The sequence below is a fragment of the Alosa alosa genome, chromosome 10, assembly GCF_017589495.1.
Source record: "Alosa alosa isolate M-15738 ecotype Scorff River chromosome 10, AALO_Geno_1.1, whole genome shotgun sequence".
Classification (NCBI taxonomy): Eukaryota; Metazoa; Chordata; class Actinopteri; order Clupeiformes; family Clupeidae; genus Alosa; species Alosa alosa.
In genome coordinates this window covers 8793237-8808303 of record NC_063198.1, presented here as the reverse complement: position 1 = coordinate 8808303, position 15067 = coordinate 8793237, and the positions used below count along the sequence as shown (strand labels likewise).

Genomic DNA, 15067 nt, shown 5'->3' with positions numbered 1-15067 from the left:
ACTGGCTTATACTTATTTATTACTTTTCTTCTTACAGTTTAATGAATAGGATGACAACAAGTATGCAGAAACAAAATGAATCGCCCCCACCAGCCTCGACACACATACAAAACCTGAAGCCTGAAGGAAAGGCTACAGATTTCAGAAATATTCAAATACCTGAGAGTATAATGTGTCAATGTCTCAGTATGCACACGTCCACAAATCTCTAAAACGTTTGGCCTTTTGCATGTTTGTGTTTAGAATACAAATTCTCTGTATGTTCCACAGTGTAGGCTACAAGGCCAGCTCTCTCTCTCATACCTCCACAGGGAACTTGCGGCCGTTGATGCTGTGTTCAGATCCCGCCGAGCCGTTGCTGTGGCCCCAGTGGAACTCCATCCTCTCGGCTTTGAAACGTCCAGGCAGTCCTGCCCCCCTCACAAAGTAGTCATTCCTCAGCAGGATGGAAACTAGAGTGGCCAAATGAGAACAGGAGCGCAATATAGAGTTATTTTTTTCAAATGTGCACAGTGCTATTGGTAGGGGATTTCACACAGCGACCAATCAACAAACAAGCCTATTTACTATCAAAAACAAAATCACTAACAAATCAACCTTTGTGGGCAAATAACATGATCAACAGAACAACCTTCGAGAGCATTTCACTGGGGTTATCAAACAGGCACCTTCCTTCAGCAGTGTTTCATTGCATTAGGCTCATGACACCTCCAGAAGGCTCAACAGTGGTATCTGGCACAACATGTAATTGCCATACCATACCAAACCATACTAATCCAGGATGAAGGTAAAATTATGAGAGTTGACTAACCTATTATTGAATATTTACAACCTATTATTGAATATAGCACAATAAAAAAGTACTGTATATGTAATTGTACCATAATAGTCCAGGAAGGTGAAATTGTGAGTATTAACTAGCCTATTACTGAATATTCTTTTGTAAGAGACCTTTTTTTAGACACTTTGCCATTTCAACCTCATTATAAGTAGTCTAATTCCCCTGGCATCCTCCCCGGGTGTGGTAACTTTCATTTGCTGTTGAAATATGAAAGGGGCAGCACAAGAACACGCTTTCATACAGTACTTTCCTCTAAACTCCCTGTAAAAAATTATAAGCCTGACAAACAAAATGCTTTAAGCCATGTTCAAAAAGTTTACCCCAGACTTCAGAGTTTTAATTACACTGCAGGCCTTCAAAAATACACTCTGTCACACTGACTGCCGTTTAAATGGACCCCAACAATTTATAATGCAGCATTTTCATGAGACAAATTTTGGCACATCAAAATTATTGGTCCTGCTAAAAAAAAATGTATGCGCTGGCAGGGGGCAGTCAAGAAAGAGTGCCATTTCAAAAAAAGCACTCTGATGTCGCTCTCTTCAGATTTATTTCCCCACTCCAATTAGGCAAAAAAGCAGTGTCTGAGATCAGACACTTCACGTTGACGCAAGTTCAGAACTGTCTTCAGACCCACCGTATTCCGCACAAAACCAAAAAATCCAACCGAAAAAAAAAACCCCTGTCTGTGTATGCGCAGTGTGGTGTGGACAGAACACGTTAATACGAGGGCAGGGCTAGTGTAATATGAAAGTAGCACTTTCTGGACACAGCTCCTGCCGTGGCTTCTTCTGAGACACGCAGCAGCCTAGGCCAGACTGACACAGCTCCAGGCTACGTCTCACATCTCCTACTTTACAAGACTCTCCCTGACAGCGTCTGTGAGTCTCTGCCGCTCAGATTCATGGGCATATTTACCCACATGCTGCAATGTTTTGGGGCCTTAAAATGTCTCTATTCCTCACCCCCCCACCTCCACCTGAAGATAACATGTAGACACCATAAGCTGACAACCCCCCTTATATTTTCAGAGCTGCCATTTTAACAGAGTTGAGGCCAGCAACTGATTGAGTGTTGGTGACAGGATGTTTCAGCAAGATTGTCAAAGTAGACAGGATATTCTGACCTCAGGCCTGACGCTGTGAATGGATGACGCGGAAATAAACAATTTCGACCAGCTTAAGAGATAGAGAGGAGCTGGAGAAGAGGCGACGCTGTGACGCCTGTTTAAAGGAGCCGTGTGTTTAGAGCTAGAGAGGAGCTGGCGAAGCGGCAATGCCTGTTTAAAGGAGCCGTGACAAATACGAGGAAGCAGGGAAGGGGAGCAGGACTGAGCAGGAGCCTGTGGGGAGTCAGAGATATATCTGCCCCTGGCAGGGGCTCTGGGGCCTACATAGGCCACCACAGCTCAGAGCGCAGTAAGGAGAGAGAGAGAGAGAGGGAGAGAGGGAGAGAGAGAGAGAGAGAGAGGAGAGAGAGAGAGAGAGGGAGAGAGGGAGAGGGAGAGAGACAGAGATATAAAGCACCAGGGATTTACAGGGTTTGTCTGAGCTCACTGTACACGGCACACAAACGACAACACCTCGGTATCCACACCAGTCACACTATATCAGGCCCGAGCAGTTGCAGTCGCTATCTAATCACCAGTGAATGTTTTATCACAACTAACATGATAAATATTCATGGCATCATCATGGCAGATATGTTTTTTCTCTCTCAATGTTTGTTCAATGTGGGAGCGTCTATCTCTATTCTGAGATCTTGTGTCAGAATAGCCAGAGACTTTGGATCACAGCATGGGCCAAATCAGTTTGTGTAAAAGTCAAATCCTGGATCGATGGCATTGGCTCAGATCTGTCTGTGCCCTTGGTCAGAGCCAGTGGGCTGGTGCCTACCCGGGAGAAGATCTCCAATGTGATTAGGCGTGAGTGTAAACAAACTGGAGCAGTTTCTGACAGACAGGATGACCTGTTTTAATATTGATTGGGATTAACTTTTAAGCACTCGCAACCCCACAGTTGTTTGGCTTATCAGAACGCAATCAAACATTCATGAGACGACGACTGCTGCCCTGTGTGTAGAGTAATGATAGACTGTCAGGGTTAACAATCATCTTCATTGCCAAGGCCAGTGCATGTTTATCCCCAGCCATCCCCCACCTCTCCCATCCCCCGGGATGATGCTGACCGGTCTTTCCTGTGTTCTTCATGGAGGTCTTGTTGGAGGACGGTATTCCGAACCCTTCCAGCGTGAGCTCCTGGCACTCGTTGGAGACGCGCACGTCCTTGTCGGAGATGTCCACCGGCGACTGGTTCTCCTCAGCACACTCAGGGTAGGACGAGGCCCAGCGCCCTGGCCCGTGGCTCCCTGCATAGAGGAGAACACAGCACAAACACCTCTCATCAATACTAAGGCTCAATACCAATAGCATCAGTTGCCTCTACTCCTACCCCTATCAATCCAACTATCCCTTACCCATTGAAACTGAGTTACGAAAGATCAGGGCTGAAACCACTGGCACCTGAATCAACAAAGGGTGGAGGAGGGAATGGAGACATGCTTTTTGTCAAACAACAACTTCAATGTTCTTCCAAAGATTCCTCTCTGTAGAGTTGCATGCAAATGATTTCGGTATCTGCTGTGGTGTTTGCTGAGGCTCTTCGCAGGCTCAGAGACAAACAGTTCAAGCATTTTATTCCAATACTAATGCTAATCATTTTCTGAATCATTCAGCCTTTATTAGGGGAGGACATCAGACCATAAAGGGGCAGAATAAGAAACATCCAGTAATCAGGTTCACACAGTAGAAAGAGCTGACAAAAAACCCCACATAAGCAGTTTGTAAAAACAGCTATCAACTAGTAACACTAATCAGAGTGTTCAAGAGGGAGCAAGCAAAGTAGGCAAAGGCATGACTGATTCATCCCACCTGAATGTCAACGCTAATGACGGGGCACTGAACTGGGGCTGTGCTTAACACACACATTTCGCTTGCCATCATGTTATTACCATGGTAACAGGACTCTCAGAATAAGAGATATTCAGATGGAAAATATCAGAGGTAACTATGTCCCACTGTAATTTAGTCATCAGTAATGAGGGAAGCTGTCTCCTCTCTTTAGTAGTAGTATTAGTCTTAGTCAGTGTGCAGACCAGTTATTGTAGTGCAGATTGTCCTTGCATTCACATTTCAAAGAAAAAAAGACTTGTCTTTGTTTTAACTTAACAGGAAGATTAATGTGAAAAAAGTTACTGAACCTCATCATACATTCTCAAGGATATCAAACAGTGAGACACAATGACAAAACACAATGAGACATAAAAATGTCAAGCATTGTTTTGGGCAATGCCAGTGCTCTAAAAGGCTTACTGGGTAAGGCAATTAAAGTTCAGTCATTCTCTACAGACTATCCAAGCCTTAGACCTACTTCCAGTTTGTTTCATATTTCAATGCATCTAGAAAAACAAGAGACCAATGCAACATGTATCACAAAAAAATACACAGCAATTGCACACGATAAGGAAAACGTAACATGCTAAGTATATTAGTTCTCCCTAACTAGCCTTGGCTTATTGATTAATACCCATCTGAACTCATTAGGACCTTGGCTCTGGTGGAATCCAGTCTTTAAATGGCCAGGCCCAGAGTTGAGCACTCGAGGGATAGGGGGGTAAAGTTTCTTTTGATTCTGACAGATTAAGGTCAGGTCTCCTTTCACTGCGAGGGCGTTAATGATGCGGCTTCCTTTAAAAGTCTTACAATCTGCCTCACCTGGTTTATTGAGAAGGCAGACAGGTCTATTGAGCGAAACATGTTTGAATAGCTTTCTCACTTACAGCGCTCTGCATTATATCTCTGCCTATAGATAATATCCTCATGCACTGAAAGGAAACCATGTCACTTCAGTTACCTAGTCGATACGACTCTAAAGCACTATTCAATAAGAAAAATCAGGCCACTTCTACACATACGCCTGCCCCTGCCACTTCTACACATACGCCTGCCCCTGCCACTTCTACACATACGCCTGCCCCTGCCACTTCTACACATATGGCTGGCACTGCCGTCCCAACACATACGCCAATATGAGTTGGGCCTCGAGCAGAGGCCAATGGAGAAACAGGTGTGTCTGACTGGAAATCAGACAGGTGTCTGGATGAGTGGTAGCATGGAGAGCAAAGTATGTGTATGGCTGGGAAGGTGTGTATGTGAATGTATGAGTACTGTATGAGCATGCATAAGTGTGGGTTAAGATCCTGTGGAGTAAAGGAGTACTGTTACTAGTACGATTTGTATTTTGAGGCTGATATGAAGTTACACAGTATATGCTGGTATATGTATTACTTCTTGATGAAAATAATAAAAAATAATTATAAAAAAAAAGGAAATCAGACAGGTGTCTCTGATTGCAAGTGTTGCCCATAGACAGTAAAGTGTAGCCCCCAGCAATATGGCGGCCGCGTTGACGTATGCCACCTAACAGAATTTGACGGACAATGCGGTATCTAGCATTGTAATATCTATGCATCTACAGCAGCGTTTCTCAAACTGTGGGTCGCGGAGACATGCCAGGTGGGGCGCGAACTGACGCGAAAAACAGGAGGTTTTTTTTTATTTATTTTTTTATCTGTAGCCTGGGCCCAGGTAGCACCCGAATCTCACGTCTTGCATCGTTTTGCTAGACGTGCTCGTTTAATTGACCTGCTCAATGCTACGTGCCTGTGTTCATCCAAAACACCTTTCAGACGTGTGACTGGACCTCTACTGATTGCTCCTTCACTTGTTTGTATTTGTTAAGTGCATGAAAAAGATGGGAGTTTGCTATGCCAAAACAACCCAGCCAGGGGTCAGATGTCCACCAAAGGCAGGAGGGAGCACTTCTGGAAATAGACTCCACAGGCTTAGGCTATCACGCTGGAGAGGCAGCAGGAGTTGAAAATTCTTTTTTTGTCATCATTAAGACTTGAGTGTCTGTATATTTTACAAAATTGTCGATGCCAATATCTATTTTTTAAACATTTTACTATTCTTGTCTTTGTTTACTTTCTTCATAGCCTATCTGCTTCCTCCATGTAATTTGCTCTCAACTAATCCAATTCCATGTTCATGTCATTTTTCTAAAAGTACTTTGTCAATGAACTTATATTAAGCACTGCACCAATTCTACATTCTCAAGTATGAAAGGGTTATTGATCTTCAGTGTGATTTAGTATCCATGGCTGCACACACTTTTATATGGTTTCTACATCAAAACCAAACAATCCAATTCATCAGTTTTTAAAAACCCAATGACATCCATAAAAAATGGATTAGACAGCAAGCGCTTCTATCTAAAACTATCAACAAACGTGAATGTGGGTTTAAAGGGACACCAGGCAACGTTTTCGTGTTAATTAATCATCTTTGTAAGTCGGTATATGGTTAAATGACTCATTACCGGGCGAATGAAGGCTCTCTCGCCCGCCCCTACTGCCTGTAGGAAGAATATCCCACTTGCAAGTTCGGTGTATCCTATCCAACAATCGCTAACGAAACGATAGCGATTGTTGCAAACGTGTGTATAATGGCAGAGCCGGCGAATAAGCAGCGAAAACCCTTGACGGAAGATGCAAAGGAGAGGAAAAGAGTTTCAGACCGAGCGAGGGCTCGCACACGTATCGACACGTACAGACGGTAGGGGGAGTTTCGTAGAGAAAAAGCATCAGGCTTGCCTGGTATCCCTTTAATGTCATCTAAAATGGGCGCAAGCAGTGGGCAAGTGACACACTTCATCTGAGGGCCCAGACATATGGGCCATTAAGAAGACCAGACAAGAGTTCACCATGACTCGCATGCCACATGAGACAGATGATGTGCTTGCGAGCACCAATCATATTTATCTGCTGCTGCCTGGACCTCTCTCACCTGACCGCTCTCTCCTCCAGCTCTTCCTCCAACAAGATCCTTTAAGCCAAGACCTATCAATTATTAAGCTCAGAGATATTGTTTCTGTCATAGCCAAGGTACTCCCAAAGTGAAGTGATTCATGATGGTGTGAACTCCACTCACTTCAACACGGTTTCTCCTGCTGGTTCCTGAAACTCAAGCTTCCTCTAGCAAATGTCTGCTTTTTAAAAAGTGAAGTTCTTTCTGAGAAAAGCCTCATATTCTTTCCACTGCTGACGAGAAGCAAGGCTATTTTTGAGTAAGTTGTAAATCTGCAGCCCAAAACTATGGCTCATAATTTTCACGATAAATCACAGACACAATTTTTCTGCGCCTGACTGGGGGATCCACTGAGGCAGATGAAATGTTGACTGAAAATCAGAACAACCTCTGAATACTGAACTAGTCCTTTAAATGCTTCTGCGCACACTGAGCACAACACATACTGTGCTGTGTTTTCAGGGTTAGCAAATCAATTTGTGAATGCATTCCTAGAGCATAACCTTGCATTCTGAACTTTAAATGAATGTGCTGTATGATGTGCGCACAAGCAAGATGATCTCTGTCCCTCTCCTTTTCCCCTCCTGAGCCTTCACTCCAAGCTCACATTCTAACTAGATGTACCGCAGAGCGGTACAAAATATGACCGCCGCCCAGTCCAGCACATGTTTTCCACAAAACTGTCTCACTGAATTGCATTATGCACACTAAATTCTCACTGGTATCTGCTAGACAACAAGTACCAAAACATGATTAGTTCATAGATTTCACATGTAATATACATTTTATACAACCCCACCCCCATCTTGCCTGTTCATAATTCTGAGAAATTCTTGAATTGTGTTCATGTGTGCGGGGACATGTTTATGTTTATGTGTGTGTGTGTGTGTGTGTTCGGTGTGTGTGTGCGTGTGTGCATGCATGTGCATGTGCTTGTGTGTTTGCCTGTTTATGTGCCTGTGTGTGTGCATGTGCATGCATGCGTATATATGTCTACTGTGTGAGTATGTGTCATACGTAGGATAACTGTGAATGTATGTGTGTGCGTGTGTATCTGTTTATGGAATGGGTTTACATGACCCCTGGAGGCAAACATACGCAAGAAATTGGTCATCCTAGGCCCTACGGTTCTCAAGATATTCACAGAAAACTGTGTCTGCCCTACCCTCCTTTCGGGGGGTCCAGTCCAGCGGGGGGGGCTACAGATCAAAACGAAAAGTGATGGTTCCATGCTATCCATGTGGGGTTACATGCCCACCCAGTTTCGTGTACCCCGGTCTTACAGTGTCCCGGGAATCCTTGACGGAAATTTGGACATGCGAAAAAGAAAAAAAGAAAGAAAAAAAAATCTGACTAAACCTCGCTGCGCGGCGGTCATAATTAAGAGGCCTGACTGAGGCCTCGACCACCCATGGCACCATGGCGCTTAATATGCCCCTGCCACCATATTGTTTTAGACTGCATTCCAGATAACTTGGATGTTGGAGGTCGGACTTCAATTCCAACCTTGAAGTTGGGGTATATTGACTTACCCCAAGCTCAGAAGTAGGAACTCTAACAACAAGTGGTGTTCCATTGTACTTTTTTCCAGTAAGAATTCCTGACCTCCAAGTTTGTCTGGAATGAAATTGGGAGATTCCAATTAGGACACTTCTGACTTCTGAGTTGTCTGGAATGCAGCATAACTGCAGACCACTCCTGTCTGTTCGGTATGTAATGGTATAGAACAGGACCACGACGCGCCAGCGGAGACACAAAACTCATTTTTCTTGACAGTGGTCTGTTATACTTAGCAACAGTCTGTAATCAAGAAATATCAGACCTCCAAACGTTGGGAAGGTCTATTCAAGTGAATGGAGCGTTCTGCAGCATTATGAAGAGCTGTGTAATAAAATCATGTATCCTGCAGACTTGATATTCGCTTAAATGAAATAAATATATATATACAAATATATATTGCAATTTCTCAACTCTTAGCCACGGTTTATAGAAGTTTCTTCAGCTTTTTTTAACTTCCATAAAACACTGCCCTGCTGCTTGTACACAATGCGGCTAATACACAGCAAATTACTGTATATATATTGGTATTGGCAATCAAACAAAATTGATTTGAATATAAGAAAGATATTAATCCAGGCACTCCAAAAACAGTGACAGCAAGGAAGGGATCCAGATCAATTTAAAAAGCCTTTATTTGAACTGGCTACTATTAAAACGGCAACATGTTTCGACCAAGCGCAGAGGTCTGCATCAGGGCTTAGTTTTCCCTTCCTTGCTGTCACCATTGTGTGAGTGCCTGGATTAATATCTTATATATCTTATATTGGACTGATCCTCCTTATCCAAGAGCACCCGATACAGTGGATGTACGTTTCTCAACTATAGCTACCAGCCATCTGTTCAAAACTGATTTGAATTTGACTTTTGAAGATACTGTCTTATCGATTACTGGCAAAAATGCCAATACAGTGCTTCCCTAGTGTGATCTGTCCACTTCTTCACCCCTCTCACCCAGCAGGACATACCACTGGACACAACCCCACAGGGCAGCGTTCCCTGCTATGTGCCCTGGTATTGACTAACATCATCTGGATTGTTCAAGCTGTGTTCTTTGTTCTTCTCTTACCCATGTGCAGGTGGCAGACATAATTATGGAGCCAAACTGTGAGTCTAGATGAACCTGGTCAAATTGAGCCCAGGGGGGCTACTGAGTTTTGTGATGGAGCTGAGAGAGTACTTAGGTGAGGATGCTGAGTTAGTGTGCAAGTGTGTGTGTGTGTGTGTGTGTGTTTGTAGTGTAAGTGTGTGCGTGTGTGTGTCTAAGTGTGTGTGTGTGTGTGTGTGTGTGTGTGTGTGTGTGCGTGTGTATGTGTGTGTGTGTGTGTGTGTGGGGGGTATGAGGAGGTGGGGAAGTTGCTCAGCTGTTCCTTTGGCTTAGTACGCATTTCTCTTGTGTGTTTGTGTGTGTGTGTGTGTGTGTGTGTGTGTGTGTGTTTTTTTTCCGTGCCATCTGCTTAGCTCACTTGCAGCGTTGTGTGTGCATCACCTGCTCTGTGTCCTACTCCCTGAAGTACAACAGGCACATGTTTGTCTCAATCTGGCCCCTTTGTTACCAGCCACCATCCCATTAACCTTGGGGACAGATAACCTCAGCCACGTTGGCGTGGGGACGGGCGACAGAGTGGAGATTGCCTTGTCATTTCCGTTTTGTCCCCCGGGGGAAGGGTACGCATTGCACACGGCCTGGCAGCTCTCACACATTTGGCACACGGATCCTCGCCAGTCTAGTCCAATCAGCCCATCAGCGGCTTTGACTCAGGCCGAGGGATGACAGCCAACACATAGTGGCTGTAGATGTAAGCGATGGCAACGGCTATTCTGTTAAGGGTCTGGACAGGCAGCTTTCAGTTACCACTCAGGAGTAATTAGGGTTGGGACAGACGTCCATATTTATTGGCATCCCCGGTAAAGAGGAGTAAAGCCCAATTGCTAAAACGGATAGTTCCGGTCCTTGACTATGATTGGCTGAATTGCGTTCCATGCCGTTGTAAAATCCAGCACAAACATACACCTTGACCGTATTTCGTTCTATTACTGCACTACCACAACTTATTGCAACTTGATTCAAAAGTTAGAGTAACTGCGTCTCGAAGTTGCTTTGCAACCATTTACTTGGAGGAAATATATTTCTTGGTGGAAGAATGATTATCTATGAATAAATCGTTACATTTCTCGTTGCTTTGCCTTTATTTTATGAAATCTTGCCAGATATATGTAGTAACTGTATTAGAAAAGCAATAAGCCACTCGAGTCCGTAGGTTACAATGATTTTAGAACAGCTAAAATCACTAAAATTGCGTTATGCCCAACAACACTCCTTAGCTGTTCTAAAATCACTGTAACCTAAGACTTCTCTGGGCTTATTGCTTAATTTAATGTTTATTGGCGAAAAGCTCAGTTCTCTATTCATCTGACACTAGGTCACATTTCCAGGCAATATGTCCCATTTAGCCATTTCAGCTTGCCATTTCCAGGCAATATGTAGCATTTAGCAATTTCAGCTATTTACAGTACATATAGGTAAATGACAAGACTGTTTTTCTTGACAAGCCTTTTATATAATCTGTTACACAGAGGTTGACTTCCGATGTTTAATTTTTTAGATGCTGCTTTTATCTGTATCTCTCCAACACCAAGTCATTTATGCCTCTCTTACCATCGTCTTCACTGTGCATAGGGGCAAGATAGACATGGGTTCTTTCCCCATGGTTTGTACCAGATCCATCGTCATAACTATTGTTTTAACTGAAAATATCAGCATTTTTTTTTAGGCAAGTGCCTATTTTATAAACCCCTCCTGACTTGGTGTTCATATTTTTGCTACTCAGCCAATGTTCCTATGGTCTGGTGGACCCACCACATTATTAGTTTTTTAAATCAATACAGCCATAACAATTTACGTAAAAATACTTATCAGATGTTTACTTTAGCTCAATTACTAACAATATAGACTATGGTTAAATTTTGTAACTTTGTGTGGGAATAGCAGGTGCAGAAAGACAACATTCACGCACACAGACACCTACACACAGACACACAGCAGGCCCAGTTAGGAGGAGGACACAGTTAAGGTACAGGAGTGTGCAGTCATTGGAAATAAGTTATTTTTTATGTTCTTCACAGAAAATGAGTCTGAGTTTGAAGAAATAATAATAGCATAATTTTTCTTTTAGCAAACATTCAAAATGGGTCCCACAGACCCGAACACCTTACAAGGTTAATACACTTAGCTCTTATTTGAACTCTTGTATTTCATTTTCTTTCCCATGTTGAAGAATGACTAAATATAAGGGAATAAATGAGGAGGGTGATGTGTCTGGTATTTGTGCTGACATCAAGCATTGGACACCTTAGTGAGGTTGGTATGAGTGTGCTTAAGATGATGAAAGTGGAAAGTTGAGAAATAGGACCAAGAATGGCAGCACTTGAAGAGGTTCAATTTTGGGTCAAATTTTTCAGAAGTTACACAAAGGCAAATGTACTCTATCCGGTGTAGAAGAGTTGGACTGAGAGCCATATCTCCAATTCACTGAACTAGAAGTAGTGCCAACAAATGTAACAAAATCTAAGTTACCGGTAGTTCATTTTATCTCTGAATCAGTGATGTAATTTTTTAACCAGGATTGTCCATATGGCAACATTTATCACAAGTCTTTATGTATTCACATATATTGACACCTTGGGTTTCATTCACCATGTACCGCTGCTCATTTAGGTTTCATTTGTTAGATATTTCCATATTGACAGTAATTTCTGTCTCTGAGGCAAGACAGCTCATTAAAAGTTGAAGATTAACTGTATCCGTGCAGTTGCGTAACCTCTGCTGTAAAACTTTTCTAACCCAATCAGGCTTGTTTTTTCACTTACCCTATTAGTTCAATAACATTTCAGTGATCCAAAGGACCCTGGACCAATTGTTTTCATACATCTGTTAAATCAGCCTACCACTAAAAAAATATAATCAAAGACGGCTTGCCCGACTGTTCACCCCTGGTGGGAGAAATGAAATCCACAAACACCAAAGTCAATTATGCGCAATAAAGAGCCTCTCCCTCCACATCCTCTCGGGTAGCTCCTTTCGTGGCATGGCGCCCACAATCCCCCTTGTACACTACATGGCCCGAGCCGTGATCACTGACAAGGTAAAGCTCTTCCCATTAGAAACCGCCAATCTAATCTTATTAACCAAAGACTCTCAGACGGTCAGGAGCAGCGAGAGACATGGTACCCTGGGTGCAGGCATTCAAACGCTGTGTACACACACTGGCAAGAAACATGAGAGCCAGACAAGTCCTTTGAGAAGCATGACAAAACCTTGAGATATCAAAGGAGCCGGATACGAGGGTCTAGCTCTCTACCGGACATCTGGAAGCCTCTCTTCCACCTTTGTTCCTACTCCAGGCTATGAGAGTTTGTCTAATAATTCCAGTCACACAGCATGGCGTTGCTTCATGAAACTGCCTGCAATATACAAATGATTGATGACAACATGACTTGCCTGATTCAAAATAATTCAGTTTGTAGGTTCTTTCTTTTGGTGTGAGGCTGTCATGGTAACTACATAGTAACAAATGAAAATTCATTGCAAGCCTTTGATTGTAAAAAACAAAGCAATAAAAGCTGACATATAGGCTGATGAATATGACCCTCCAGGCACTCTTCCAAACAAAGAAGAAAGTGTGCATGATGTTCATGGCAAGGCAAAATGCCTTTGTTGGTAATTACTCCATCTGCTTTAAGGATTCACCAGTGATCAGGCATTCAGAGACTCAAGCATCTTCAAAGAAAACTACAGCAAGACTCCCTCACTGGGCTGCTATGCAATGAAAAATCAATCAATCAGAGAGAGAGAGAAAAGGACTGGTACAAAAAGTTTAAAGACAACCTCATGATTTTTAACAGCAAACCTGTGCTGAACAGAATTTGTAATCGCCAGAAGAGCTCTCTTGACTCTACTGTAGTTGCTTGCTAAATGCTCCACAATAAAAAATAAAGTAATATTTAAAAAATGAACTTTAAGTATAAATTAACTTCCCTTTGAGTTGAATTAACGCGGGTAACAACTGTAGAACACAAGTTCACAATGTGTAAGTTCTGGATGTAACCTACAGTACTCAACCTGGACTCAGTAAAACTCTTTTTAATAATGTGAACTGACTTCGACCCACATATATTGCTACTCGAACTGGAGGGCTTATGTAACTTTGTTCCCCAGCATTGGTCTGTGTGATAAGACAGGAGGCACATTATTTATTCTAGCCTTTCAGATTGAATTATTGCCCTTTTCCGACCTCCACCCATTTCCCCAGGCAGCTCGGAGGAGCAGTGTTTTTGCCTGACTGTTAATCAGCCCATTAACTCTGTGAGACACAGCGTTATCATGCTCCATGCATTTGATGATTGACATAATTACATTCCTCGCCGACTGCTGATAGAGAGGGTCCCTCCATTTGGAGCTACAGTAAGGCGCTGAAAGCAGGAGGTGGATATCGATCAATGTGTCAGAATTATACACCAGGCCCTTTCTGGCAGGCATTAAGGGAGGCTTGAATTTGAGAACTCTGCTGCTGCTGAAGCAGCAACCAAAAACTGGAATGCAGAAAAAGAAAAGAAAAGTCGCCTAGTGATCCGATGTCACACAGAACAAATGGTGTTACTCGATCGGCCAACACTTACAATCAGCTGGTGAGTACCACAGTGGAAAGGAAAGGACAGGTATTAGTGTAACTTTACCCTGATGAGAGCATTAATGACGGCAAAGAAAGGCTAGAGCAGCCTCTGCTCAGAGTGAGGGTACTAAGGCAGGTGCATCACAACATGTCTTTGCTAGTTTGTGACCAATGAAGCAATTATCTTTTGTCCAGCAAGCACATTGTCTAAACATGATCCTCAGGGATGGATTACTGCACGGGCCTACCGGGCCCAGGCCCAGGGGCCCAAGGGGTCAGGGGGCCCTGAAGCCCAAGCCTTTGCATGGAATCATTGCCTCAATATCAACAAATCAGGATGTAGGCTATGAATCTAATTGAATTTAGTATTGGCAAACCCCAAAATGCACCAGAATACAGGAAATCACATCAAACAACTTAAAACAATTCTGTGGGAGGACCCCCAAACCCCCCCTCCCACATATACGACAATTAGTGGGGGGCCCTTAATACATCTGGGCCCAGGGGCCCAAAAGTTCATAATCCGCCCATGGTGATCCTCCACGGCAAAACCAGTCGGAAGATACAAATTATCACTGAATCTATATTCAGGTACAATAATACTCATTACATTATTGTTATTATTGTTATTCTTTAACAATATTTGCATGAGATAATAAGGAGGACAACAGTGAATGGCAACAGATGAATGGTCCACTTAATAATCATAAGGCCCTTTCACACTGGCGAAATCGCCAGAATACCAGAATACTGTATCAGAATCGCGGAACGACTGTCCCTTTCACATAGGCCGAGGCGGAACGGCGGGACAAAGTGTCTCGCCAAATTTACTACCAAGCCCCCTAGACATTTTGCCGAGTTTTTTCGTTCCAGCACCAGTGTGAATGGTTCAAGGCGGAAAGGGGAATCTGGGCGGGCATTTCGATGCTATGTCCAGCCCACCACAGGAGATTGCAAATCAATCTGATCAAAAGCAGCAATAGCAGAGACACCACATTATGTCAATCTATAAATTCACAAAGTCTCCAGTCATTCAATGCCTGCTAGAGTTGACTGTAGCTTGGAATGCAA

The 15067-nt window shown here is 43.2% G+C and overlaps 1 protein-coding gene across 1 annotated transcript in view; it reads right to left on the bottom strand.

The window, feature by feature from the left end:
- ca16b (carbonic anhydrase XVI b) overlaps positions 1-15067 on the bottom strand; it is a 70863-nt gene that overhangs the window by 31960 nt on the left and 23836 nt on the right. Inside the window, exons 3-4 of the mRNA XM_048254983.1 lie at positions 3029-3208; positions 304-452 (exon numbers count right to left, since the gene is read on the bottom strand). Of these exons, the coding sequence (XP_048110940.1) occupies positions 304-452; positions 3029-3208 (329 nt within the window). The remainder of the gene's footprint in view (positions 1-303; positions 453-3028; positions 3209-15067) is intronic.